Consider the following 27,395-nt stretch of genomic DNA (forward strand, 5'->3'; position numbering starts at 1 on the left):
CAACTTTCTTACGCTGGTATCTGAGGCGCGCGTGAGCAGGAATTGAAGCTTAGTGGGGTGTGGTAAGAGATGTCTTTTTTTGTTTTCCAAGGAAATTCCAGTCTATTGCGTACAGCAGGCCATCCCCAAAAACTCCAAGAAGAAGAAAAAGAGACAACTGTCAACTCAGTTTTCAGAGATAAGGTTGAACATATCCATCTTGGTGCAGTTTGACCCCATGTCTTGGGATTTGGACCTTCTGGAATGTCTGAAGCAGCAGGCGGGGTTCGTGATTGGACGGACCCCTAGTCCAAGATTGGCCCCAGACATCGAGGCCCCACACTTTGCCGCAAGCCGTTGCACCAAAACGGCAGGTCTGAATACCATGAGGAAGGTCTTTGATCAATCTTCGCAAGCTAGCAAATGGGGGAAAACTGTGGCATGACACAAATGTATTTCTCACGAGATGGTGCCCTCCTCTTCCGGGTCATTGCCACCGAGTGATTGTTGCTTTCCACCGAGGGTATCAGAACTCGTCTTGAATCAGACGAGCGTCGACTCCAACAATTTTCCACGACCCATTATTAACGCCAGAAAAATGACCAAACGCCTGAACCAGTCCAATGTTGCGCTGTCTCCATGCTGCGTGTGCCTCCGCTCCGTCAAGGCAATGACCCTTGGCCCCTTGTCTCTCCTCGCCCATTACAGGCTCAGAGCTGAGTGGCCAACTCCAAGTCTGAAGCTGGCCATGGCTCCGATGTGAATATTGACCTGTTGGGTATCAAAAAAAAGTAAAGCCTCTGAAAGACCACAAAACTCATTTCTTCTTGCTGTTGGTCTTGGGGCCCTTCTTGCGGAAGACAATGTTGGACTTTTTGCCTCTCCGCTTGCGCTCCTTCTCCTTGTATGGCGCCGCTGGCTTCTCATCAACCTCCATGGCAACTGAATTATGTCAGTTTGAAATTCACTTGACTTCACTCCGAGAGTCAAACTCACCCTCCTCCTTCTCAGCCTCAACCTCCTTGGCCTCCTCATCCACGGGCTCTGCAGACAGTGTTAGCACATATTTACTCAGTTGTGTTAAATATTTCCAGACATACCGTCGTTCATCTCGAACTCCTTCACAGGCTTGGGCTGCGCAATGAGCTCTGCCAACTTGGCATGTAGACGCTCAGCACGAGCCGCCTCGACGGGCCCGAAGACATTGGCTTTGAGTTTCCGGTTGTTTTGTTTGATAGTGCTGGCTCTCGAGCTCTTGCCCATTTTTGCGGTTTGTGTATGTAAAGTGAAATTGCTGGCGAAACGGAACTATCAAAACTTCTTGGTGGTGGTGGTGGTGATGGTGGTGGACAACTGGTGAATGGGAGCAACTTGGTGAGTGAAGATGGGGCCAAAAAGTCAAGGCACGGATAAGAGCATGGGATCAAAGTTGATTTTTTTTCTCGACGCCTCGATAACCAAAACCCTGGTCCAAGCTCCACACTTAGAATAAGTACTGGTACTTTTTGGTGGACCCAATCAACCATTTGTACCCGAGACTTTCTCCGCACTCGAGGATCTGACGGCGACAGTGGCGGTACCCTTGCAAAAGGGCAACAGTGGACGATCGCTGGTCATGGGCTTTTCTGCCGCCCAACTCCGCCTTTTTGTATCGACGACCACCCTAGACTTTCGCGACAGCGCAGAGCTGCCGGTGACGAGGGCGTCAAAGTCTAGCAGGTTACACGCGTCTCCGATACTTCATCAGCCATCACAGCATCCAGGATATCGAGTTTGAGCAAGAATCGCTTCAGGGCATCATCAACAGGCTGCGCGCACCCGCTTCTTACCCGTAAACAAACGGGACCTAGAGACCCCGGAGACCGGGAGAGAGGTGCGGTGCATCACTCCTTCCTTCCCTCCTTCCCGCGCCCTCGCCCCGAGAACCCTGGGGTGGCTGCCCTGTTTAAATATTGGAGGTCGGCGGCCTGAATTTGCCGCGCCCTCGCTCTCAAGGACATCGGGCCATGGCCGACAAGACAGCCGAACTGCAGAACCTGACCCGCACCGTCCAGAATCCTGCTCTGCAAAAGACGGTGCTCCAACAGATATGTCAGGTCAATGGCCTCGCTAAGACGGGCAACAAAGTCGATCTACAAAGGCGGATCACCCAACGTGAGTCCCTTCCAGTTCTTTTCCGGTTTACTTGCTATTTATGTACAACCCTACCTATGTTGCGTTTCATCCCACGCTTCAATCGCGCAGAGTGACTAACTGCCTACCTCCAGAATTATCCAACGTGTCTGAAAAGCAAGATTGGCAGCAGTTCGAGGAACTCCGCAAGAACATTTTGGCGCGTGCCACTCCTCCAGCATCTCGTTCTATAGCCACCCCGACAGCCAGCCCTGCGATAGTTGTTCCGCAAGCTGCCCTCCCAGCTGTATTGTACAACAGTCAGTCGCAATACCAACCACCACGACCGGCGACCCCGCCCCAATATGCTACCATGGCGTCCTCTTATGGCTCTTCGGGTTATCGGGCGGCATATGGCGGCTACAACTCCCACTCGGCCGGGATGCCCATCCAGAAACCACCACCTGCTCGAATAATCGAGCATTTTGCCTTTAAGTCGAGCCCTTTCTACGAGCTGAGGCACCAGCTGGGCAAACCCCGAGAGTTGGAGGGTATGTTGAATTATATATAGAGTTACTGCATCTGCTGACAACGCAATAGTAATGACGAGTCATAGGAACACGGAAAAGATCGAGTTGAGAGGGTCGGAGATGTCTGTGTGCGATGAAAACCCATCCATGAGGGTTCTGGTGTTTTGTGCCAACGGGACAACGCCAATTCAGGACATTGCCTTTCCTTATCAATGCGAACTACGGGTAAATGGCGAGGAGGTCAAGGCCAACTTGAGAGGGTTGAAAAACAAGCCCGGCTCGACGAAGCCTGTCGATGTGACGCACCTGTTGCGCTTTCGACCTCCGAGCTATACCAACCGCATCGAGGTGACATATGCCTTGACTCAAAAGGTGCCCGCGGTGCGGTAATCCCTGCGTGGTTACCTTTGGAAACGCTAACATTTTTGCTGCAGAAGTTTTATCTGTCCGTGGTCCTCTGCAAAACCACCACGGTGGAAGCTCTGGTGCCGCAGATCAGGCAGAAGATCCGGAAGGAGCACGTTATTGATGAAAGTAGGCACATGATTATTGTTTGTGTTTGTGGATCATTGCTGATATTTGTTCGCACAGTTACCAAGGCGGCCAGTGATCCAGATGTGGTTGCGACATCGCAGAACCTGAGCCTCAAATGCCCCATCACATACATGCGTCTGACAAATCCATGCCGCGGCGTCAAGTGCAACCACATTCAGTGTTTCGATGCATCTTCCTATCTCCAGATGCAAGAGCAAAGCCCATTGTGGGTGTGTCCCATTTGCAACAAGGCCACCCCGTTTGAGCAGCTGGCGATTGATGAGTAGGTATCCCTGCGGTGGTGGTTCTGCATGTGGTTTGCTGACATGTTATCCAGGTACGCGCGTGACATCTTGGCTCGCACATCGGAATCTACGGAGCAGGTCACCATTGAGCCAAATGGAGAATGGGCTCTTCCTGGTGCCAAAAAGGACACAGGAGTTTCTAAGAGTCAGGAGGCTAGCTATATTGACGACGATGATCTCGTGGTTTATGAGAACCCCAGCAAGCCAAGTTACAGCTCTGCACAGCATCCGTCGAGTGCTGCTTATCTGGGGACGCCACAGAGTGGTGCTTCTAGAGACACCTCTGCTGCACCCCGGTCCTCCAGCAAGCGATCCGCTCCCGAGGTCATTGACCTGATTTCCTCTGACGATGAAGATGATGCCCAGCCCGCAAAGCGCCCGAGGTACTACTAGAGGCAGGATATTGATGAAGTGGGAACACTTGGCGCAACAGTGTTGAGACGAAAACGCTTCCCCCAGAGCCGGTCGAGAGGACGTTACCGGGACTGATTTGCACCGTAAAGAGGAGCATAGCAGGTAAACCCGGCGGTGCACAGATACACAAATCGGGTTTGGTTATGCGGTGTGAATCTGGTGAGTTGGGGACAGGTATCCTGGTGTGATGTTTTTGATGTGTATAATTACAAAACCCCGGGATTTTTTTTTTTTTGCATTTCCCGATTGTGGCTGGGCATGGCATTGGCGTTTTGAGCGGGAGCAATTTTCATTTTGGGCGTCATCACAAACGGGCAGCCGGGACGGAGCGGGAGTTGGGAATCCTGTGCAGCAGGTATTCTTTTCTGCTAGGGAATGAGGGTTGATATACCCATGGTTTGTGGATTGTTTTTAAGCCACTGGTTGCTTTGCGACTAGAAATTTGGTAAATGATTTATAAAAGGTGGTGTGATTTTGGTGATGTGGTTGTGAGAATGGACTGAAGTTGGGTGAAGCCAATGTGATTTTGTTGAAATGTAACAGCTGGCTTTGGGAGATAGGCATTGAATGTTTCAAGCAGTTGACATATTATTTCAGGGTTTAGAAGCACCCAGGATAGATGAGATGGTTATGATGTGTTTTGTCATCAGCCCCCTGAGATATAGGTCTTAGTTGCATATTTTGTATAGTTACATGCGTCTGGCCCCACAGTCCCTGGCTTGGCTTGGCTTGGCTTGGCTCCGTGCTTCAAAGCTCCCGGGAAGCAACTGGCGGGGATCACTTCTTGTTCAACAACTTGCATCATCTCGAGCTCCAACTTGCAACAAACAAACCCGCGATTTCTAAACTACCACCTCACCTCCCCGACGCGACATCCTACAATCACCCCACCACGAACTGATTGACCACATCCAAAATGTCCTTCGACCCCGTCCCCCCACCCTACAACCACCTCGATCCCACCGCGCGCTTCCTCTCGTCGTCGGCGTTGGATTTTTTGTTGATTGAGGTTGTGCCAATGTCGTATCGGATAAACTCGGAGATTTCTGAGGGTGAGGGTGAAGAAGAGGAGGAAAGGGAGGCCGCGTTTTACCGGTTGGAGGGGATAGGGTACCGGGTTGGGCAGGGGCTGGTGGAGAGGTTTGCGAAGGATAGGGGAAAGTTTGGGGACGCGCTGGATGTGATCAAGTTTGTGTGTAAGGATCTTTGGGGGTTGGTTTTTAGGAAGCAGGTGGATAATCTGAAAACTAATCATAGGGTGAGTTTCTTCTTTTCTGTCAAGTGGGGGGTTGGGGTTGGGGTTGTGTGATGGTGGGAAGGGGATCAAGATGGGTGAAGAGGGAAGGGGGGTGCTGGATTGGGATAGGCACGGAGATGTCAGGCGCATTTGAACAGAGATGTGTTCTAGGAAAGGAGTTGGATATCACAGAGGGATTACCGGGAAGGGCGGCAATGTGAAAGGGAAATTTTATATGGGAAGGACATGCTGACAATTTATTTTGGTGGAAACAGGGCGTGTACGTCCTGACGGACAACAACTTCCGCCCACTAAGTCGGATGAGCGTCGAGACGGGAGGAAGAAGTGGAGGGGCGCAACAGGCCGCTGTTGTAAGAGCCCAACCGGTAAGTTTTACCCACCCTTCGCACCCAATCTTCACAAATACACTGACGTAAACAGTTCCTATGGGTACCCTGCGGCATCGTGAGGGGAGCCCTCGCGGCGATGGGGATACAAGCCACTGTTCAAGCCGAGACAACGGAGCTGCCAGGGGCGGTGTTTCAGATCAAGACTTTGCCTGCGAAATAGCTGGTCTCTCTTTTCTTTTCATCATTGATCATAGCTGGGCCTAGAGACAGGACAAGCATTGGGTTTTGAAACTATATGAACAGCATCATCCCGGGTTTAAAGGTGCATATGGGAGTTTTGGAGTTCAAAGGAACGGGCGGGGTAGTGATACCTAATGGATTCTTATGAGAGGGGGTTTGACTGAATTATAATTTTTTCTCTCTATATCTAATGTGTTGTGTTGCTGTGACCACCTGATGACTTTATATCATGGCCTCAAATCTTTAGAGACCACATCAGTGTGAAATTACAATGTCTTTCCGAGAATAGTATCTACCTTTTGCTTGTCCACACACACACACACACACACACAAACACCTTTCACATTGTCTCTCTCCTCATCATCATTTCCCAGCCCCGTTCTGCCAAGCTAGATAGGATAGACTGAAGAGTGTATACAGATATAGGATTTGGAGAACCAGGAAGAGGTCAATGTTAGGGTACTGAAGAGGTAGAAAATTCGAGATATATGCTCCATATTTGACCTCGATTATCTACCAGCCCCTCTACACATGTACCCGCAGCTGCATACTCTCTCATGCATGACACACATTTGCTGCCATGCTAATGCTTGGAATGATCTTCCCACACAGTACAGACTCGACAGATCCTCACCCCCCATACCCACCCATATATGACTACCAAGAAAAGACACCCACACCTAACACTGAACACCTCCTCATCCACACCATGTTCCCTAACTGCAGACAAGTTCACACTGTGCTCAAAGAGAAATAACCGCGTATATTATGTAAAAACTGGCAAAGACTACACTCTATATGCTCCCCCCAACCCCCTTGTCAACTCCACAACCTTCCCCGTCCTTCCAACCGTCTAGAAGGATCTAAAGAGTTCACAAGGCACTCCTGCCAGCCTTATCGCTTAGTAATGAACGCAGACGATGCCCTTTACAACCTAAAGAGAGAGAAAAAGACCAATCAGCTACCCTGTTTCTGTTACAAATTCAAACAGTGCATTTCTATTTGTTTGCTCTCTATCGGGGGGTCGTTGTCACACATTCATCACTCTGAGCTCCAGCACAAACAAACAAAAGCCACGAAAGAAGTTACTTGGTAAACTACACATGGCTTGTCGCGCGCGAAGAGAGGTAGGAAAGAGAAAAGAAAAAGAAACTTTTGGGTATGGGGGTTTGTTTACTTCTGGGGAGGGTTGTGGGCAAAGGTGACACCCTTTGAGATGTTGCCCTTGAGACCAGACACGGCGGCCGCGAGGAGGGCCTTCTCCTTCTCGGTGATGTCGCCAAGGATGTCAATAGCCTTCTCGGCACCGTTGGGCTATTCGCTTGTCAGCATAAGAGGTCAAGACTGGGGGGAGGGGGGAAGACATACGCCGAGCTCAATGGGGACGGAGAAGAAGTCGACACCAGTCTTCTCGGCAATCTCCTTACCGCCGGGGACACCGGGGAGGTAGACGTAGCTGGGCTCAACGAGGCCCTTGGCACCAGCAGCAGCCTTCAGGAGCTTCTCAGCGAATCTGGTATGTGTGTCAGCAATAGCCCAACCTCTTTCTCTGATGATTATGCTCACCTGTAACCAGCATAGGCCATGGAGAGGGTGGCAGAGCCGGCACCATCCTTGGCCTTGACGACCTCATCACCACCGAACTGGACGCGGTTGACAAGAGCATCGTACTTGTCATCGGGGATGGTGACGGAAGGAGTGACCTTGCTGAAGAGAGGGACGATGGTCTCGCCGGAGTGACCACCAATGACGGGTACGGTAAGCTCTTGAGGGTTGGCCTTGCCGACGATCTCAGCAACGAAGGTCTCGGCGCGGACGATGTCGAGGGTAGTGACACCAAAGAGGCGCTGGGCGTTGAAGACACCCTTGGACTTGAGGACCTCGGCGGAGATGGGGACGGTAGAGTTGACGGGGTTGGAGATGACAAGGATGAAAGCCTTGGGGGCGACCTCGGCGGCAACCTCAATGAGGCCCTTGACGATACCAGCGTTGATGTTGAAGAGATCGTCACGGGTCATGCCGGGCTTGCCTAGAGTGGGGGGTCATCGTCAGCACTTATACGCCGGGACAGCAGCACGGCACCAGTCGGACGTACGGGGAATGCCAGCGGGGATGACAATGATGTCGGCATCCTTGAAGGCGGCCTTGGCGCCGTCATTGGCGGGAAGGTAGCCGGTGGTTTTCTGTTTGCGGCAAAGGTCAGCCGGAGTTCGCGGGTTCGCGGTTCGCGATTGTGTGTCTGTCACTTACCGCCTTGGAGGAGATGTGGGACAAGTCGGCAGCGACACCGGGAGTGTTCACAACATCGTACAGGGCGAGCTCGTCAACGAGCGGGGAGAGGCTCAGAAGAAGTGAGAGCGGCTGCGGACGTCTGGTCAATAATGCCGCTCAAACATGACGGCGATGGTAGTGACGGAGGAAGCTATACCTGACCAATACCGCCAGAGGCACCAGCAACCACTATTCCCAATGTTAGACTTCCGTCTCGTTTTCCATGCCAGTTATGCGCGCATGTTGCGCGGTTCGGGCAAACACTTACCGGCCTTGACCATTTTGAAAATATAAAGGGGATATAGAGGGGTAGCTGTTGAGCGCAATGTGATTGTCAGCTTTGCGGTGTTTCTGAGAAGGAGATAAACGGGGTTCAGAATCAGCAATGAATCACATGGGAATACCTACAATGAAGGCGAGTGCGTAGGGGCTGTTAGAGTTAAAATCTAACGGTCAATGGATTGGGATGATGGGAATCTGGTTGAGCTGGATCCGGGAGAAGGGGGAAGCTTGGGGGGCTCAAGCTTAAGTAGAGTTGGCGGGGTTATGCTTGGCTGACCGCGATCCCGTGTCGTCAGTTGCCCCGCGTTCCTCCCCCTCAGCCGGCGTCTTGCTGGGGTGCCAGGGAGGGGTCCGTTACTATTGCCGGAGGGCCAAGTGTACAACAGTGTGTCACAGAAACAAGAGGCGAGCAAAGACGCCATCGGCCTATTCGGGGAGACTCCCGCCTGGAAAAACTCAATTGATGCATCCCCTTTTGCTGCCCTCCCTCAGTTACCACAGCTACCACAGCCGTGATACGTCTCCGTCGGTCATCAGTCCTCAGTCGCGAACAACTCGCGGCACGGGCCGGCCATGACTGCGGGAACTGGCCGACATGTGGGTTCCGAGGCCCGACACTCGGGTACTGGACTCGGGCAAGATCGGGATGCATTCCATGTTTTGAATCCCAAACAGGCTCGTGAGAACCCGCCGGCGGATTCAATGGCTGTTTTCATAAATAAATACCCCTGAACCAAAAGACACCTTTTAGACTACACATGTCGTCACTTGAGCTCGTCGATTCCTCAGCGAATGATCATTATGAATGCCTCGTATATTGACCGCAACACCGCCCGTTGGCTGCAAAACAGATCCCGACTGAGTGGGTGATCCTCTGCTTGTGGATATCAAACGCCATGCCCATTCCTGAATGCAAGATTTGACAATCCGTCCCTGTCCCGATTTTGCCCCGGCATCCCATTCGTGTCATCCAACTCTCTGTCTACCCGAGGAGTTGCGGACTCAACATCAGAGCTTTATAAACGTTTTCCCTTTTTTTCCCGTTTCCATCCTTTACTCGGACTTCTCGGCGGCCTTCTTGGCGGCGTTGCCACGGAGCTTGGGCTCGGGGGAGGGCTTCACGGGTCTCTGGGAAGCACGGATGGCGGAGGCGCGGGCAACGGCGACCTGGCGGAGATCACCACGGTACTTGGCGGTCTGCTTGGCAATAGACTTGTAGGTCCTGTAAATCCATCACTGTCAGCATGGCTGGCGATACCCTCACTTCGCGTGGGTTGCTACTGACTTGCGGTTGGCCTTGGAGGCGCCAATGGTAGAGACGGTTCTGCCGGAGGCGGGCTTATTGCCAGCGGACACCTTCTTGGAGATGACCTGGATAGTGTTGTTCTCACCGGCAACGACACCGATAGCCTAACCCATGTATATATCAGTTCCTGTTGACTCCTTCACTCGTATCTTATCGTACCTTGTCGTTGACGTAACCAGCGTACTTGCGGGAATGAACGTTGGTGAGGTTGAGGGGGTCGCGGGAGAACTGGATACCACCGCTCTCCTTGCGCTTCACAAGGAAGGCGTTCTGGAGGCCTTTGTGTGTGCATTTTCGTTAGCTGGGGCTCGCTTGAAGGTTCGTGACGGATTCTCGGGCCAGACATACGGGTAACCTCCCAGATGAGATCAGCAGAGACGTTGGACATTTTGGCGGTGTGTGGGTAGTTTGGGGTTGGGCGAGGCGGTTCGAGTGAAGTCGTCTGCGAAATCGTTTCGTGATCTTGAATTTCGAGATCCAACGCCTGGATTTTTTGCCTGGCTCGCAGCAATGTGGGCTCGCCTAACTATCCCGAAGGGGTTTAGCCCATAATTCCTTATCGCTTCTTATCAGTTGAGAGCAAACTCTTGGCGGCTGGCCGAGCTGGCTTGCATAAGCTGGCCCGTGCTTTTTTCTCCCAAGCACCACATCCGTCATTTCACCTGCTGACGAAGCTCGGCCATGGCCCCAAGCCCCAAGAAATGTCATCAGCTTGATCACCGCCTCGTTGCCCATTCGGCAGCAAACCAAACCATCCGGAAACCCGGGAAGTTTGTCAATCAACCACCAGTCGCATTAGCGCAACTGCAATGTCCAGAACCACATTCCTCTGACTGCTGCTGTCTTGACCCCTTCTACATTCATTCACTCTTTTTGTTTCTTTTTCTTTTTGCTTTCCGACGCTATCACCACCCCTCCATAACCATCGCATCACGTCAGTGCTTTACGCCGCATCTCGAGATCTCCCCGAAGTGAAACGAACCGAGGCCTCCGCCGCAAGACTACATCCACCAGATCTCCGGGCCGCAAACGCAACCTCTTTTTGCTCTGACGACATCTCATAAACAAAACACACTCGCCAGGAGGTTAATTTACGCGTTTTCTCTGAACCTTTCCCAAGGCGGCGCACATCAATTTCCATCACGATATACCGCAGCCATGACCTACCTCTTCTACTCAACCCTCACCCTCCTAACCTTTATCCTCACCACCCTCGCCTACCTCTTCCGCGCAACCTGGCTCCCCCACCTCTCCCAATCCCGCACAGCCTCGTACCTCTACTCCCGCCTCCCGGGAAACTCGTCCTTTGAAGCCGACATGGAAGCCGGTCTCTCGTCGTCGAATTTCGATTTAAACACCAACCTGGCAGCGGGCGATTCCAGGTCGGGGCTGGACGAGGTCGCGAAGAGGGAGATCTTGCAGATCATGAAGAAGAGGAGGTTGAAGTTTGACGAGGCGAGAAGGGTGTACATGGAGCAGAGGTTTGCGGCGAATGGGATTGGGGCGGATGGGAGGCCGAGGGATCCAAAGTTTGTTAGTTTCTCGTGAGGGAGGAAATGCAAATCCGAGAGTCTGTTGGGGGAGTGGTTGTTTGGTCTGGTTAAGGTTTTTCCTGTTCGCTGCTGCTGTTTGGAAAACAGAGCATATATCATGGGTGTGGCTTCATAAACCAACCAACCACTATCGTTAATTACTTTTCCTTCCTTTTCCTTATCTTGGTTTTTTATTGTTTTGTTATTTATTTACATATTCCCCTACTTTTTACTCTTTTTGTTGATTTTTTTCATATTTTGGAGCGGGATAATCTGCGAAGGCGTTTACATGGGACGGGGTTCCTTGGCCGGACGGATTGCACATGATGTGGCGAGAAAGGGGGGGCGGGAAGGGGGGTAAGAAGGAAGGAGGGACATTTGATACCACTGGGGAGGAGGGAGTTTGAAGGTTTTTACATACGCAGGCGAAAAATAAAGAGATGTATCCCACTCGATCAGGTTTCAGTGTTGTTTTCAGGGTGAAGAAGCCTGATGACTGGATGTCTTTTGGAGATATACCAAAATGTCTTCAAAGAGCTATCCCATTTTCCCAGTGCTTCTCGAGAGCTTCTTGCCTTTTATATAGGCCTCAACAAAGGATGGGAAATGTGCTTGAAGGAGAAGTCATTAAAATTAGAAACATGGTTCTTAATAAAACTCGGAATATAGTTGCTGATCTGTGTAATTTCAGACTGACCAGGCGATCTTTGATACTTACTATAGCAGATATTGAAGACCATATCCCAATCTTGACATGTCACGGCCAGACCCTTATATCCAGACATAGTGTTCTCCTTCAAAATGGACACATCCATTCATCATTACTAAGAGCCACCGAGGCCTCCTCTACCATTACTCTCCAACCACAAGCCTTCATCCCTTTCTCAAACCCAACCCATTGCCAACGGGTCATATTACAAGAATACCTATACTAATATGTACGTATCTCAAGAGCGATCTCCCATCAGGAGATACCCCCCTATTTTGTGTTTTGGTCCTCCGCCCTCCTCCCCCCACCCCCTATTTCCCACCCAACCAACCATTCATTCATTAAAAAAAACGCCAACCCTACTCCCTCGCCTTGCTTGCTGCCCATTAGGATCATGCCCCTCCCCCCCGCCCCACCTGTCCTCCTTCCTCCCAATGATATTAACAAGTCCAAACCAACCCAAAGATAATTATTATATACAGACGCGCATTCCTCATATAACAAAAAACCCTCACTATCCATCACAGGACAAAAAACCCTACTTTCCCAAAAGCCCAACATGAAACCACCCCTTCATTACATTTTCATTATGAACACCACCGACCGTGAGCTTTCTGCTCAACCTCACCCCAGACCACCAGCCGCCACAGGGTGGTAACCCAAAAGAACGGTCAACCCCAAGCCAACCCCCCCCAAGAAAGTTTTGATATCAAAAGAAACAGCTCCTCACTGCCTCTTCTTCGTCTCCATCTCCGGCTCATACTCCCTATCATCCTCCCCCTCCACCTCCAGCTGGATCTGCTCCATCACCTCCACCTCCTTCTTCCAATGCTCCTCGCTCATCTTGACCTCCTTCTGGAACATCTCCTGCTCCGGCGCCCTGTAACTCCCGCCAATCCGATCCCACAGAGTAAAATACTGGCCATAGTTGTAGTTGAAGGCCAAGTGATGAATCGAATGGCACGCCGCCCCGTTGATGATGGGGTTGTTGGCAATGTACTCCCCGTCGTGAATCATAATCGTCCAAAAGTTGATAAACACAAACAGCGCCACGTACGCCACCTTTTGCAGCGGGAAGATGAAGGGGAAGATGTGATACGGCAGGCTCTGTGCGTAGCCGTCAAGAGGGTGGAAGGCGTGGCTGGCAAAGGGCGTGGGCATGATCCACTTGTGGTGAGGCTTGTGGAGGTGCTTGTACACCCAGGGGTGGTGAAGGCCACGGTGAATCCAGTAGATGCCAAAGTCGGTGAAGAAGAGGAAGAGGGGGATTTGGAACCAGTTCCACCACGGCCAGGGGGCTTCGTCGAGCGTGTCGTAGAGGAAGCCGTAACCCCGGACCTCGGCGACGAGGAGGGGGGCGGTGCAGAGGGCCATGATGGGCATGGCTTCGTTGGCTTGCTTGATTTCGAGCCAGATTTGGTTCTTGAGGAACTTGGGGTGCTCAAAGGTTTTCTTGTCGAAGACGAATAGGTAGGAGAGGGAGGCGAAGACGAAGTAGACTAGGAAGCCGAAGATCCTGGGGAAGGAGGGTTAGTGTCACTTGCGGGTGGGCATTGCGTGTGAGAGGGAAGGGGTAAACAAACCAGAGAATGAGGAACAGCGAGACTCCTTGGCGCCAGATGTTATCTCTAGCCCATAAACTGCCATATGCGGCTTGTGATGGTGTCAGGTACAGGTACTCTGTCGCGGGCTTGTACTGCCATGTTGACATGGAGGTGCCATTGGCAAAGGTCTGGGATGTGAGGCCGGATGGAGCTGGACGCGCTGGTAGCACCCATTGGTACATGTAATCGAACAGAAAGGTATCGCAAACTTCGAGGACGACGTCCATCTTGAAAGAATTGTGCGCAGTGGAATGCGCAAAACGGGAGAAAATGAGAAGCAAAAGACAAAGTTGATGGAGACGGTCCCTCTCCCACGCGACGCGAGCTTGCTCTAGATAAGAGAATGGGGGGGAGGGGGGGGGAGGCGAGAGAAAAAGAAGCAGCGGTCGAGAAAATTGCGTGAGGGAGAGGGCGACTCCCTGGCTTGTTCTAGTGCGATTTCCACACCCTTGGCAACGACCTTCGCTGGCAGGGACGCAGGGGGCAATCTTAAGAGCGGTGGAGCCTCTGATTCTTCGGCCGCGCTGTTTCCGAACGGGACGGGGATGATTGCACAAGAACGGAACCATGCAGTGTGAAAGAGGTGTCTGGAAGATGGGGGCCGGTATCTTTGAGATTGGAATTGATCGGACTGGGAATGCTGTATACACATAATATACTTTTGCTGATAGACATTGAAAAAGGGCAGTGGGTTGAGCTTCCTAATCAAGAAGCTGTCCATCATCGTCCGTCTTGGACCGCAACCCCTGGACCGAGCAGGTCTCGACAAGCTGGAATGGCACCAGTTGGGATGAAGAATTGGGACAACAGCCGTCAATCCAATTCGCTTTGGCGGTGGTCGTGCAACCAAACTGTCGAGTTGCATGATCCGTTTGGCTCTCAAGCTTTTGATTCGCCCAGATCTGGCACTAACTCCCGGAGATTCGAAGCTGCCATGCGGCAGAAATGGCGTGAGCTCTTCATTCGATGGGATGGTGTCCGTTCAACGACCCGAGGCCGAGCCTGCTAACCAGACTGTGGTTTGGCCAATCGCAGACTGATTTGGCTTAGATCCCCCACATAGATTGATAAGCACCTGCGAGATCAAGCGGCCTCCGCGCACCTACCACTGTCTGTCTAGCAGCGACACCGAGCCCGAAGCCACCGAACCCTGCCAGGCACATCTCTGATCCCATTGGGGCCCAAGCTTCTGCCATTCTCACGGGCCATGTTGCCCGGAGTTCTCGGCATGGTCGGGATGCCATCAAAACCTCCTACAAATCTTGTTCGACGGTCGCTCTGTCTGGTTTGTGATCTTGTGATCTGCCATCCCTGTGTACGTACCGAAATGCCCAGATCCCCGTGGAAAAGTGATCCCCTCTCGAAGCAAATCGACGCGATACTGAACTAACAAGGCAGTACGGCAGTTTTCTCTGCTTCTACATACTGTCTGCACTACCACTTAGTTGGTAGCTCCAGTCGAGACAGATGCTGGATATCAACGTGGCTATCACGAGAGGTCATGTTCAGCCTAGATCACGACCGTCTTCATGAGGGTTGGGCTTCCCCTCATCTTGATAGTTTGAGTTGTCCAGCCCCAAACAAAAGTTGCAGCTCGAGCCAACAACACGAGGTCTCATCTCAGAGGTACTTGTCAGCCTTGTTTATCGCTCTATGGCCAGCTCATGAACACTGTCTGTCGACACAATCGTCGAAACCTTCTGTGTCACATGGGACGCTTCCAGTATAGTTGACCAGTCGCCCGAAAACCAGCGTGCTGGGTGCCCATGGGATACCATTCCGGACTCTACACGCCACCTTGAATATTACAAACCTTTGGGTCCAAGGTAGTTGATCGATCAGATGCTATCACATCCCTACCATGCACGCCCTGAACATGAAAAGTTTTACTGCAAGTCAGTAACACCTGTGGTGATCGTCTACTTACACCTTTTGAGATAGGAAACATACTGGGTCACTGTCCTTCAACGTCTACTAACTATCTTTCGAGGCTTGTTTATTGTCTTTGGAAGTGTTTTAACAGTTTTTGAGGTGGGTTTGAAGTAATATTCTGCTTTGGCTTACTTCGCAGTGTAGTTGTTCCATGCAAAGCGTAGTTATCAAGGTCGGAAACTCGCCTACAAACACCAGTGTCGCTGGCGATCTTGAGGACCTGTTCACAAAGAGTCAACCATCTCCAATCATTCGAACCCCTTACCCCTGAGAGAGACCCCAGATTTCACCTACCCTGATGTCACAGATGTAACCTAAGCCAAACCGGGCATAATGAAACCAAAGCACCCTCTCAAAACTGCCAAGATAACAGGGGATGTCTCTGAAAATTTTGTTTGAGATATCCATTTCGACCACCGACTCCTGAGCTTCGGTAATGATGGAAACAACGCGGTGATCTTGATCTCCTGTGAGGCAGATCATGAGCATCATAGCAATCTCATCCCACTTTGACCGTACGTGCTCTGAAATCCTCCTAGTAACAGAGTATACAATAAATATGAAGTGTCACTCAACCATCTTGGCGTAGCGGCTATCAATGTAGCAACCCCTTTCTCACCTCTTGTTCCACCAGCATGTGACACCTTCTAACATCCCAAGCAAACACACACAACCATCTTCTAGAAATGCTGCCTCTTGGCCTTCTCTTATTTTTAGCCGTGCCTCATGATGCGCGAAGATCATAAAACACGCCAACGGCGTCAACAGCCGACCTTACCCACGGCCTCCCCTGAAAGCGGCGTCATTCTCGGCAACCTCTCACCGAATTTTGCACGCCAAAATGACTGCCGACATCCGAGTGGATGGATTTGGTGACATCTTTTATGACCTTGAAAGTCTTGTCTCTGCTTCGTGTTCATCGCCAAGTGTTGCCATTATGGGAAGGCCGCCCAAGAAGCTAGAAGAGGGGACAGTCGGGATAGTTTATATGACTGGAGTAGACTACCTCGTGGCCAAATCTTCTTATTCCTGCCGCAGTTTCAGTGAAGACCTTCCTAACAGAACCAAAACGACTGCTGAACAAACCACCGCCATAATGCTCAAACACACCTTTACATGCTTCTTCATCATTTTCGTCTTCTTCTCCCCGGCCCTCGCCATGTCCCGCCGTTGTGGGATTGATGGCAGATATTCAATATCGCGGTTCCCCGAGATGGAAAGGCCCTGGTTGAGCATGATACCAACTGGAAGATCACCCGAGCATATACGAAAAACCGCCCCATTGAATCCAGATCAAGCAACATCTACCTGCGCTTGGAAGTTGCCAAAAGGCTGGACGCTTTCATCAAGGCTAGGGAATACAACAGCCAAGAGAGCCGGTGTACGGCGGAAACCATCATCAAACAAGGGGTCAAAGCTGTCAGCGGTAGACACCAACAAGGCGGGACAACACAGACAACACGGGGTTGTCACGAAGGAAATATTCCAGAGCACGACTGAATCGGTTTCTGTCGAGTTTGGACCCGAAACGAAGAAATAAAAAAAAGAGAACCAACGTCGGTGTGATATAAAGACTATTTCCCCCTCCCCCCCTTCAAAACAGAAGTCACCAACCAGCTCGAGTTCCAACCATCTACCATCAACACCACCTAAACCCTCACCTTCAACGACATGACTCCTCTCACCAGCATCATCTTTCTCCTCCTCACAACTATGATCCCAGAGGCCCACGCTCTCTCATTCATACCTTGCCAACCGTATCCAAGGGTACATACACCCCCCTTTCCCCCTTAAACCAAACTCCAGCTAACCTCCCCCAGCCCGAAAATCCACACACATTCCATATCCCCGCCCAAGCGACTTCCTACCTGATTCCATACTTATCACACCACCAACAACTGAACAGTGACTTTGCATCTACTGCAGTCTGCCCAAACCCGGCAATACAAGACGTCTATATGCGGGAATTCCCGAAATGTTTGCGGTTCGGGTCACGGACCCGCAGACAGAGAGCGGCGTCAAGCAGCTCAAAGCCGTCATCGGCAAAAAAAAAAAAAAAAAAAAAAAAAAAAAAAAAACCAACACGCTGGGCCAACCCGGTGAGATGACCAAGGAAGTCTGACCCCAAACTCCGGCCCAATCCATCTTTCTACAGCCCCGATGTCGTACATGATTTTTCCATGGAATACGAGAACCAAATCCAATAGAAGCACAGACGATCCGCGTTCTGCCCGAGCCCGGGGTTGCCAGGTACCTGTCCGTGGAGGTTCCCGAAGGGGGTGACGTTGAGGATGCCTACACAGTTCAAACGGGGAGTGATTGAGGAGGGGTCGTCAGCAACTTCGGTGGCGTGCTCGTGAGGGGGCTTAAAGCGGATAGATGGAGGCCCGGGAGACTCTCTCTCTAGCTACTTGTTAACAATACCATATATCGACTATGAGATGATGAGAAGAAGAAGGATGCACCTCGCTATCTCTGACATGAATGAGATACCTTACGCAAGAATTTTTGTTTCAAGCAAACACCCAGTGTCCAAATCGAGAATGAGATTCAAGACGTAGGAGTGCTAGTAGTAAAGCTTCCGCAGGCCTTTCTGCGATCAGACATGCGGCCGGCCTGTGATACAAAAAGAGGGCTGCTGCATAACAGGCGTGAAGGAGGTGAGTTTAACTTATTCCGAACGATTTTGGTATGACGGTTGTGACTGGATGGTAAAGCAGGTGTGATGTTGTTTGGTATAGGAGTTCGTGGAGCAGAAGGAAGCCACCATATTTCCATGTTGGAACTGGCTAGTGACGAGATTTAGCGGCCTCGCTGGATGACCGTTGAGCTTGAGCAACGACAACAAGATGTAGTGGTTTTCGATCACATAATCAACAAGGCTGAGCCGGTGGCTTTGTCTCGGCCCGCACTGGACAGGTTCCCGGCTCGGCCCAGCTGGTGCGGAGATAGGGACCCGCTTCTTTTCTCTCCCTTGGAATGTGCGCCCCCATCTCCGGGGGAACTTTCCGTCATGGCAGAGAGCTTCCGAGTATCCTCCAGGTGATGACCCCGAAGCCTGGGAGTGCATCGATGCAGATGTCGATCCCCATCGGCTACGTCGGGTCAGATTTCGTTATATCTTGGGCTTTCCTCGGTGGCCACCTATCAAGGCCAGGTCTAAAACATAGGTAAAGAAAAGTATGCTGGTAAAAATGGTCGGACCACTTCCCCGCATTGACATGGTGTTAACTACTACAAGACTGTCAGCCGGCGGTGAGCCTCTTCGGTGTTCCAGGATCTAGGAAGCGTTGGAGCAGGCAAGATCAAAACGTTGCGGTGATAAGACCTCCGTTTCCCTCTAGGCAAACCAGACTTGGGCAGATAATGTGCAGACATGTAATGCAGACATGCTGCCTGCTGTGATCTGTGCTCGAGACAGAGCCATGACGGCACATGTGCTGACAGCGGGGCTATTCTCGGATGCGGAACGCAGGCTGGGGGTCATCCCGAACATTGGCAGGAGAGCCCAAACGGGTAATCCTCACCACCACCACCACCACCACCACCACCACCACCACGATACCGATGGAATGTGATGAATGAGATGGGATGGATGGGGGTGGATGTGTGGATGGGGGTGGATGGCAAGCGGGGATGTTGCTTCGGTTTGCCGAGGGCCACTTGTTGCAGCACTGTGACGAACCGGATAATTGGACCCCTGTTCTTTGTGCTCGTTTTATTTTCTTACCACACAGATGAGATATCTCACCCAACCCTCGAAACTTTGTGTTTCATTATCGGAATACGGATGCTTTGTGCTTTCCCTTCAGAATGGTTTGCTGCTTGTGTTGTGCATGGTGAGAAGTGAGGTGGGATGGTGAGGTGAGGTGAGTAGGAAAAGACAAACTTGTGTCACCCACAGAGGCACGAGGTTGACTTCACTTCTGTCACAAATTTCCAGGAGCCCAGGCTTTTGCTGAAAATGGTTGGTCTCTCGGGAAACAAAACGTGTGTGCTCGATGCTGCAGCCACCCCATCCCTGGGGCCGCTGCAGGTTGCTGCACACGCCCCCATTTGACCCACTCCCCCACTTTCCTCCTTTCCACTTTCCAGAACGGCGCACGCTAAGACAGCCTGCGCGTGCACGGTCCCTGGTCCACATTGGGTGGGTCTTCTTGAGCAGGAGCGCCGCATCTGCCCCCGGTCCTGGTCCCCTGCCGGGACGTGGTACTTGACTCCAGCGCTACTGCCACACGTCGGCAAAGGTACCTTTTTTTTTTCTGTCCTGCTTGACCGTCCCAGGTAGATTCCAGCCGCCCCTACGCCCCCCTCCACTCTGGCGCCTTTCCTTCCCTCTTGCTTGCTCTTCACCTTCTTTCCATTTCCTTTCCCTGCCTCTCTGTCTGCAACCACAACCTCCACCAAAACACCTGCGTCAAAAACATCACCACTCACCCGACACCCGACACCACCCGCGCCGTGTCTTTTTCTTTCTTTCTTCCTTTCTTTCTTCGGAACGCGCGACGGCCTCATCCACACCATCGACGGGGGAACCAAGAGCTCACAGCCCTCGACCGAGCCGCCGCCGCAATCGGGCGACGTGCACCCATTTCTCGCCAAGACTTTTGTCTACTCGTAAATTCGTAAATTCTCTGGTGCATCGCCCCCCCATCAACCCAATCCACCCCGACATTATCGTCGCCCACTGCACACAATGTCGATGTATCCCGGCCATCGCGGCATGGGCGTCGCGCCCCCTGCCAACCCCAATGGCAGCCGCCAGAACGAGCTCCTGGAGGGCATCCGCGCCGAGTTTGAATCGCATCAACGACAGATCGAGGGATATGAACACCAAAGTAAGTTTTGGTTCGACAACACCGCCGTGCCTTGTCCCATCCCGACAATGCTGACAGTCTTTCCGCCACAGTCCAGGCCCAGGTTCAAGAGATGCAAATGATTCGCGAGAAGGTTTATCAGATGGAGCAGCAGCATGTCCAACTGAAGCAAAAGTAAGCTTGAAGCATGTCTTGGACAAACTACACAAGCCTTCTAACGCGGCGCGCGCCTGTTCAGATACGAGGATGAAATCAACCTCCTTCGTCGTCAGCTGGAAACTCGCGGCGGTGGCCCCCCGGGACCTATGAACCCGCCGCCACAGCATGCTGGCCCTTCCCAGCAGCCCCCTCCTCAGATAGGCAACATGGGGGGAGGTGGTGTTTTCAACGGGATCCTCTCCGGGCAGGGCGGACAGGGCGGCCTGGCCCCCCCTCCTCATCCTCCTCAGGAGCAACAGCAGCCTCCCCACATGCCCCCCGCGCCACCGGGACTCCAGCAGGGACCTCCTCCCCCTCCTCCCCCGCCGTCTCAGCAGCCCCCTTTCCAGCAACAGTACCAAGGACCAGCCCCCGGCGGTTTTCCATCTCAGCCCCCCCAGAGCACCGCTAGCCCCGGCCCCGGCAGCAAGAGAGGCCAGCCGATCGGGAGACCCCCTGCCGGCGGTCCCGCCACCCCCCAGATCAACACTCCGGTTCCCTACAACGGCCCCGGCCAGTCTCCCCAGGTCCCGACCCATCCCACCCCCGACCACACCCGCATGGTGCAGCAGCAACAGCAGCAGCACCAGCCCGTCCCGATTTCTTCTCAGAGCAACGCATTGAGCGACCTGGACCCCGAGCGTCTCCCAAGCCACATCAAGAAGGTCAAGGACGATTGGTGGGCCATTTTCAACCAAGCGGTGCCCCGTGTTTTGGATGTTGATTTGGTTCACACTCTCCAGCACGAGAGTGTGGTCTGCTGCGTGAGGTTCAGCGCCGATGGCAAATTTGTCGCGACGGGATGTAACAGATCTGCTCAGATCTACGATGTTCAGACTGGTGACAAGGTCTGCATTCTCCAAGACGAGAGTATTGATCTCAATGGCGATCTTTATATCAGAAGCGTTTGCTTCAGTCCAGACGGGCAGTACCTGGCTACCGGTGCTGAAGACAAGCTCATCAGAGTCTGGGACATCAAGAACAGGCAGATTCGCAACACTTTTGCTGGTCACGAGCAGGATATCTACAGCTTGGATTTTGCCCGTGATGGCCGCACCATTGCTTCTGGCAGTGGTGATCGCACTGTCAGGCTTTGGGATATTGAGACTGGTTTGAACACGGCAACGCTCACCATCGAGGACGGCGTCACCACCGTTGCCATCTCGCCCGATGCCAAGTATGTCGCCGCCGGCTCGCTTGACAAGAGTGTCAGGGTCTGGGATGTCAAGACAGGCCTCTTGCTGGAGCGTCTCGAGGGTCCCGAGGGCCACAAGGACAGTGTTTACTCTGTTGCTTTCTCGCCCAACTCTCGTGACCTCGTCAGCGGTAGCTTGGACAAGACCATCAAGATGTGGGAGCTTGCCGCTCCCCGGAATCACAACCAGATGCCCGGCGGTATCATGAAGCCGGTCGGCCGCTGCATCAGGACTTTTGAGGGACACAGGGTATGTATTTCTAGGTCTTGAAGCCGCGGCCTCGTTGCTAACTTTTTAATAGGACTTCGTCCTCAGTGTTGCGCTCACCCCTGACAATGAATGGGTTCTCTCCGGTTCCAAGGACCGCGGCGTTCAATTCTGGGATCCCCGCACCGGACACACCCAGCTCATGCTCCAGGGACACAAGAACTCGGTTATCTCTGTGGCTCCAAGCCCTGCGTCAGGAAACTCGGGCGGCTGGTTTGCGACCGGTTCGGGTGACATGAGGGCACGCATCTGGTCGTACAGTCGTATCCGCCACTAGAAGGAACAAGGGATGCGATCAATCAGACGGAAGCTTGCTAAATTCGCAAGCGTTCTACGAAAGCTTGAAGCAGAGGGGTTGGGACCTTTGTAACTAATCCAAATTCAAACGGAAATGGAAAGTTGAATAACATGTGTGTGGGATAAAATGGAAAGGAAAGGGAAAGGAGTATGTGGAACTTTTGAAGCAAGTAGGAAGCGGAAATTCGGGTTGTTGAACTTTTCTTGTTTCCTACTTTTTTTGCTTTTTATTTTCTTACTTCTCTTTTTTTGTTTGTTTGATAGGGTATTTTCGTCTGTTTTTTTTTACACACACAACTTTGACAACGTAACAAAGGGTATTACTAGTTGGTGGGCTTTATGGTAGTGGTGGGTTCGGGGGGCGGGGGGGGGGGTTTGTATTGAACTGAAAGGGTTTTCTTTGAAAGGATCATGGTGAATTGTGATTTGGGTGACTTGAATGAGCATGGGACCTCGGGTAGGGGGGTGGTGTGGATTTACCCCTGAGCCCTGTTTGTGACCTACCTTGGGACAACCATCTTCCAACACTTTCTGCTGCTGTTTTGACGTTTCCAAACAAGGCACACTCTGACAACCTCGACATACACACACACACACTCTCTCTCTGTCTAAAGTCAAGGAACCCCTTTGGTTTGCTGTCAGTACCTATGCTCGGTCAGGGGTTTTTGTTCTACTACCTTATGTGCTGAATCTATCAAGATTTTTTCCCTCCAAAGAAAACATGAAAAAGGGATGGATGCATGTAAGTTTACCTACCTACCTGGAAATCAACACATCGCCTTCTGCGCGGTTGTTGTTCCCAAGAGTGTCCTATCAAGAAAGGTGTGGTGTGTACACCAGTCAGGGGGGAACAAGAGTGCCATTGTTGTTGTTGTTGTTGTTGTTGTTGTTGTCTCTTTGTACGATACACACACACACAAGTCTCAAATGGACATGGCCATTTCATTTCCCATTCATTCTAACCCCCAACATCAAACAAATCATACAACCAACCACCACCCACCACCCACCACCCATCCTAGATATCTATCTCCCTTCTAGATTAATTACCTAGTCACCCCCCACATCTACCCTTTCAAAAAACAAAAACAAAAAAAGAGATCCGCCATTTCTTTCCAAAACGCCTGTTGGTAAAATACACGCTTGCTTCGCTTTCGCTTTCCCCCCTTTCCACTTACGCTTTCCCTTTCTTGCCCCCCACTCCACCCACCCATCCATCCCATCCATCCATCTTCTTTCTATTAGATGGGGTATCAAAATGCCCTTTTGCCGGTCCTTTCCTTACAAACATACACACACACACAACACATACACCTGGCACGGCGTAGTAGTAGTAGTATCGTCGTTCGGTTTGCTTGTCAGTCGCCTCGCTGTGCCGTTTAGACATCACAGACCCGCCCGCTTGGCATGGCAGGTTTTGTTTTTGTAATCAACCCTCTCATTTGAGGAGAGGAGGTTTTTTACGCAGCGACGCGCATGTCTGTCCCGCTGACCTTGACGACGCCGTTTTGTTGCTTGGCGGGGACCGTCAGAGGAACCGTCTTCCTGCGGGCCTTTTCCGTCAGGGCAATCATCTCCCTGAGCATGACCTCACGGATTTCGCGGGCGAGTTCGTCGACGTCGGCTGTGGTGAGACCCGCTGTGGGGATGGGATCGAGGACTGTGGTTGTGTCAGCCTGCTGCGGTGAAAAATTCAAGAGGAAAATGAAACAAAACATACCCTTGCACGGCACGCTCCCCGACTTGAAAACCATGTCCTTGAGGGAATACACATGGCTGTAGTTGGCCACAACCACTGGAACAATAGGCACCTGCGCCTGGACAGCCAAGTGAAAGGCGCCCTTCTTGAAGGGGAGCATGGTGGGCTCCTTCGTGTAGCTCCGGGTCCCCTCGGGGAACATGTACACGCTCTGCTTCCTCTTGGTGATCTGCTCGCCAGCTCCCTGCATCGCCTGTCGCGCATCCTTGGAGTTTTTGCGGTCGATGAAGACGGCGCCGCTCAGGGTCATGAACCAGCCCAAGAATGGGATCTTCTTAAGCTGAGTCTTGGCCGTGACGCTGCAGTACTGTGGGAACATGGTGCCCAGCATCAAGAGGTCGACTTCGGTCTGGTGGGGGCCGATGAAAACGGCGGGACGGACGGTGCCGAGGTGGTTCTTTGGGTCTTCAATGTCAAACTTGAGGCCTGTGCCGAGCAACATGCACAGCTTGAAGCACCGCCCAACCGCCCATTGTGAGAGACCGCGCTTGCCAATCAAGGAGAGAAAGACAGCAGCGCCGAGTCCGTATGCTGAGGCGATGAGGATCGAGATGTACATGGCCAGCGAGCGCGCCACGAACGCGGCTTTGGAGCTGACTAGGCCGAGGAGGTGGAAGAACATGATGAGGGCGGCGTAGTAGGCGAAGAAGTAGCCGGTGTATGTTATAATTGCCGCCATAGCTGGTGTTGAGAAGGAACGACGAAGGAGGGGCGGGGTTGAGCCCGAAGGACGGCGAGGGGGAGGAGGGGACTCGGAAGGCCGACACGGGGGGATGCGCAGTCGCAAGGCTTTGAGTCGTTTTTCGGCTTGGATCCTGTGATGATGAATGGGCTTGCCGGACCGGCGCTCGAGCGGCGGGTGGCCGGAAAGTTTTTGGGGGGATGGGGACTGGCGATGTGGCGTCTGGATGGGGATGCTACCGGGCTAGTGGATGCTGGAGAGACAGGCGACCCCAGTCCAAGTGGTGTCGTTGTGCGTCGAGGGGTTTCTAAGCCAAACGATGGACGATTTGTTGGTGATTAAGGATATGGAATACTAAGAAACAAGCAATCATGGGCTCCGTGGCACCAAAAAGGTCTTGGTTATTGACTTTCGTTCTTCATGGCCCGGGCCGGCACTCGAAGTTGCAGCCCAATCAAATCAGAGCCAGAATGCACTGTGAGAGTGTGGGGTGTCCGAGGTTGAGGAATCGTTGAGGCTAAAATTTGCGGGACGTGGGGCAGGTGCCAGCAACCCTTGCAGCCCCTTGCAACCCTTGTGACCAGAAAACTTGGCAATCGCGGGGATATCGTGACAAGACTGAGAAGTCAAGCTTCACTTGAAAAACTCAGGTCTCGCCGCATCATCTGTCGGTGAGTTGGGCAAAAACAAACATCATTCAACATGTGCATGTGTTGCTGAATAGTATTTGGTGTTTTCTATCCTCTCTTCATCACTGAACTGCTACAAGTCTCATCTCATGGCCACAGTGTCGTTTCACCTAACCCCCCAAGTATCTTTTGTTGGGATCGTGCGGGGACGGGAACGGAGATACAAAAAATGTTTAAGTTGGAGAAAAGAAAGCATGTGATAATTCCCACCATATGATCATCCAACATCCCTAAACCTGCGACGACACCACCGTTGCGCGTACCTGCCGTTTGATCATCTGGTCATCGCCGAAATCATGGGAAAGGGTTGTTGTCTGTGTTGACACCTCCCGGACCTTTGTGTCCCGTCTGGGCAGAAGGAGGATGGATTCAACCGACTCTCGAAGTCCAGCCAGCTCATACATGAGGATAATTCGACAGATGGAAACACTAGCCATGTACCGTCCCACGATGGATAGCGCATCCTCCACGCCGACGAAGATGGTGCTTGAAAAGATCAGGTCCCGAAGATGATATGAAGGACGGTGGCCATGGATTCAACCCAGGCCGTGTCCAAAAAGAGCTTGCTCTCTTGGAAGGCGACGATGCGCACGTCATAGCCTTCCGAGGCACTCGGTATGGACTCTGTCTTGAGAAGGCCGAGCAAGCGCCTGGGAATGCTCGAAATCCATCCGCCTGCCGGCGCGAGCCTCTCTCGAATATGAAAGGCCGACTCTTCCTTTCTCTTGACTGCCGCGAGAACCTCTTTCTTTGGACCTCGCCAGCCACAGACCTATGGTTCCGAAAATGTGTACGACCAGGCCTAGCAGTGCCCATATCGTTGGCCCGAAGGTGCGATTCGTCCACAGGGTACATGTGGCCTTGACGCCGAGCTCCCAGTTGAGAGTAGCAATGTTGGCTATGGTAGCCAGGGCGATGATGTATTCGGCCATGGAGATGGACAGCTTGTAGTACCACATGCTTGGGCGCCACTGTGGGAGTCTGCTCGGGTGGTCGTGGAGGATCTGGGCGGGATCATGGTATTCAAAGGCCCGGCTGAAGTACACGCTGGGCGATCCGGCGGCACGCATGAGTGCGAGGAGAGGTCGCCGTGCTACATTCGCGAGCATGCTCATTTCCTCGGTCGAAGGACCCATCACAGCGAGGACGTTGGGCATGACGCCGAGGAGAACCTGGGCTGCTGTCATGCCATTTTTGACATGCTCGCTCGTGCTGTTCAGGACACATTGGATGACAGGCTGTGTCAACACAGTGTTGGCTCCACCCCCACCGAGAATGTCACGTTCGACGGCAGATGTGTTGCCAGTAAGGTATTGTCGGTATTGGGTCATGCAGTACTTCTACTTAAAAGCTTCAAATATGTGGCCATGTTGGGGGTACCATTCGCGAAACTGGTTCGTGTTGGTGCCTCTCCACGCTGCGATGGGTTCGAAGTATATGAAGAGGAGGAAAAGGATACACCGAGACGGTGCGGAGAGTCCACCCATTGTGCGGTTCTTGATGCTGATGTTTTGCTGATGACTGTAGTGAGAAGAAGCTGGCTAACTTGACAGAATGAAAACTGGAGTTACTTTGTTCCCTCAAGCTATATACCTGACTGAGGGCAAGGCGGGGCCAACATTATGGTGAGGTTCTCGCGGGATTCCATTATGGGTGTTTCAGCCTCTCAGCGCTAGTTGTGCAAACTGTGGGTGGCTTTCAGGATGAATCGCGGTGATCCAGCCAGTTGGTGGCCGTCTGCAGCCACGCGCTTATAGATATCACATCTCCTCGTCTGGTGTTGTTCATACGCACACAGGAAGCAGGCAGGCAAGTTAGGGCTTCTGTAGAGGTCTAGTGGGCGTTGCTCAGCCATGACGGTGATACTCCTTCCTGGTGTCTTACACCCATATACATGGTACGGGCGAGGCTCTGGGTTCTAGTACGATGTTAATGATGACACATTGAGCTTGGCCAAGGCCTGCCTGAAGCCAACTTCGAGTATTACAGCTCCAATGTGGTGTTCTTAAGCGCCCTGTCATCATGAAGTTCATGATTGGCTTTTTGTTAGCCTCAGCCAAGATCATATAATCATCCTTGTGAACACAACAAGGCTCAGATCAGCACGGACGAGGCTCCGAGACTTGCCTTTACAATAAAATTATTTACCAAGG

General features: G+C 52.2%; 10 protein-coding genes across 10 annotated transcripts; 4 read left to right on the top strand and 6 right to left on the bottom strand.

The window, feature by feature from the left end:
- Positions 1–796: 796 nt before the first annotated feature.
- Positions 797–1,529, bottom strand: QC763_710605 (uncharacterized protein; the record flags this gene model as incomplete). The annotated part of the gene is given in 4 exon segments (XM_062916052.1): positions 797–921; positions 976–1,023; positions 1,080–1,318; positions 1,331–1,529. 3 exon segments carry the CDS (start codon positions 1,240–1,242, stop codon positions 797–799), a joined length of 336 nt encoding a protein of 111 aa, XP_062762066.1. The 5' UTR covers positions 1,243–1,318; positions 1,331–1,529.
- On the top strand, positions 1,491–3,853 carry pli1 (E3 SUMO-protein ligase pli1; the record flags this gene model as incomplete). Its single annotated transcript, XM_062916053.1, has 6 exons — positions 1,491–2,133; positions 2,247–2,642; positions 2,692–2,993; positions 3,056–3,155; positions 3,213–3,438; positions 3,493–3,853. Exons 1-6 carry the CDS (start codon positions 1,986–1,988, stop codon positions 3,851–3,853), a joined length of 1,533 nt encoding a protein of 510 aa, XP_062762067.1. The 5' UTR covers positions 1,491–1,985.
- A 937-nt stretch (positions 3,854–4,790) lies between these two features.
- On the top strand, positions 4,791–5,954 carry QC763_710615 (uncharacterized protein; the record flags this gene model as incomplete). Its single annotated transcript, XM_062916054.1, has 3 exons — positions 4,791–5,132; positions 5,387–5,497; positions 5,553–5,954. The coding sequence occupies 3 exons, from the start codon at positions 4,791–4,793 to the stop codon at positions 5,679–5,681; spliced, it is 582 nt and encodes a 193-aa protein (XP_062762068.1). The 3' UTR covers positions 5,682–5,954.
- A 490-nt stretch (positions 5,955–6,444) lies between these two features.
- Positions 6,445–8,622, bottom strand: QC763_710620 (uncharacterized protein). The gene is made up of 8 exons (XM_062916055.1): positions 8,381–8,622; positions 8,241–8,285; positions 8,130–8,161; positions 7,952–8,062; positions 7,797–7,884; positions 7,268–7,730; positions 7,070–7,214; positions 6,445–7,015 (listed from the first exon to the last, which is right to left on the bottom strand). The coding sequence occupies exons 2-8, from the start codon at positions 8,251–8,253 to the stop codon at positions 6,875–6,877; spliced, it is 993 nt and encodes a 330-aa protein (XP_062762069.1). The 5' UTR covers positions 8,254–8,285; positions 8,381–8,622; the 3' UTR covers positions 6,445–6,874.
- A 324-nt stretch (positions 8,623–8,946) lies between these two features.
- QC763_710630 (uncharacterized protein) lies at positions 8,947–11,110 on the bottom strand. The gene is made up of 5 exons (XM_062916056.1): positions 10,178–11,110; positions 9,909–10,154; positions 9,720–9,838; positions 9,540–9,664; positions 8,947–9,476 (listed from the first exon to the last, which is right to left on the bottom strand). The coding sequence occupies exons 2-5, from the start codon at positions 9,946–9,948 to the stop codon at positions 9,308–9,310; spliced, it is 453 nt and encodes a 150-aa protein (XP_062762070.1). The 5' UTR covers positions 9,949–10,154; positions 10,178–11,110; the 3' UTR covers positions 8,947–9,307.
- QC763_710640 (uncharacterized protein) lies at positions 10,719–11,108 on the top strand (the record flags this gene model as incomplete). The annotated part of the gene is made up of 1 exon (XM_062916057.1): positions 10,719–11,108. One exon carries the CDS (start codon positions 10,719–10,721, stop codon positions 11,106–11,108), a length of 390 nt encoding a protein of 129 aa, XP_062762071.1.
- A 1,096-nt stretch (positions 11,111–12,206) lies between the features above and the next one.
- ERG3 (c-5 sterol desaturase) lies at positions 12,207–14,201 on the bottom strand. Its single transcript, XM_062916058.1, has 2 exons — positions 13,385–14,201; positions 12,207–13,317 (listed from the first exon to the last, which is right to left on the bottom strand). Exons 1-2 carry the CDS (start codon positions 13,972–13,974, stop codon positions 12,528–12,530), a joined length of 1,380 nt encoding a protein of 459 aa, XP_062762072.1. The 5' UTR covers positions 13,975–14,201; the 3' UTR covers positions 12,207–12,527.
- Positions 14,202–19,591: 5,390 nt separating this feature from the next.
- Positions 19,592–23,109, top strand: TUP1 (General transcriptional corepressor TUP1). Its single transcript, XM_062916059.1, has 4 exons — positions 19,592–20,175; positions 20,247–20,328; positions 20,393–21,797; positions 21,850–23,109. Exons 1-4 carry the CDS (start codon positions 20,034–20,036, stop codon positions 22,090–22,092), a joined length of 1,872 nt encoding a protein of 623 aa, XP_062762073.1. The 5' UTR covers positions 19,592–20,033; the 3' UTR covers positions 22,093–23,109.
- Positions 23,110–23,328: 219 nt separating this feature from the next.
- Positions 23,329–25,140, bottom strand: SLC1 (1-acylglycerol-3-phosphate O-acyltransferase). The gene is made up of 2 exons (XM_062916060.1): positions 23,833–25,140; positions 23,329–23,772 (listed from the first exon to the last, which is right to left on the bottom strand). The coding sequence occupies exons 1-2, from the start codon at positions 24,548–24,550 to the stop codon at positions 23,573–23,575; spliced, it is 918 nt and encodes a 305-aa protein (XP_062762074.1). The 5' UTR covers positions 24,551–25,140; the 3' UTR covers positions 23,329–23,572.
- Positions 25,141–25,738: 598 nt separating this feature from the next.
- On the bottom strand, positions 25,739–26,573 carry QC763_710690 (uncharacterized protein; the record flags this gene model as incomplete). Its single annotated transcript, XM_062916061.1, is given in 2 exon segments — positions 25,739–25,998; positions 26,015–26,573. 2 exon segments carry the CDS (start codon positions 26,571–26,573, stop codon positions 25,739–25,741), a joined length of 819 nt encoding a protein of 272 aa, XP_062762075.1.
- Between the last annotated feature and the right edge of the window lie 822 nt (positions 26,574–27,395).

Source organism: Podospora pseudopauciseta (assembly GCF_035222475.1).
Source record: "Podospora pseudopauciseta strain CBS 411.78 chromosome 7 map unlocalized CBS411.78m_7, whole genome shotgun sequence".
Taxonomy (NCBI): Eukaryota; Fungi; Ascomycota; class Sordariomycetes; order Sordariales; family Podosporaceae; genus Podospora; species Podospora pseudopauciseta.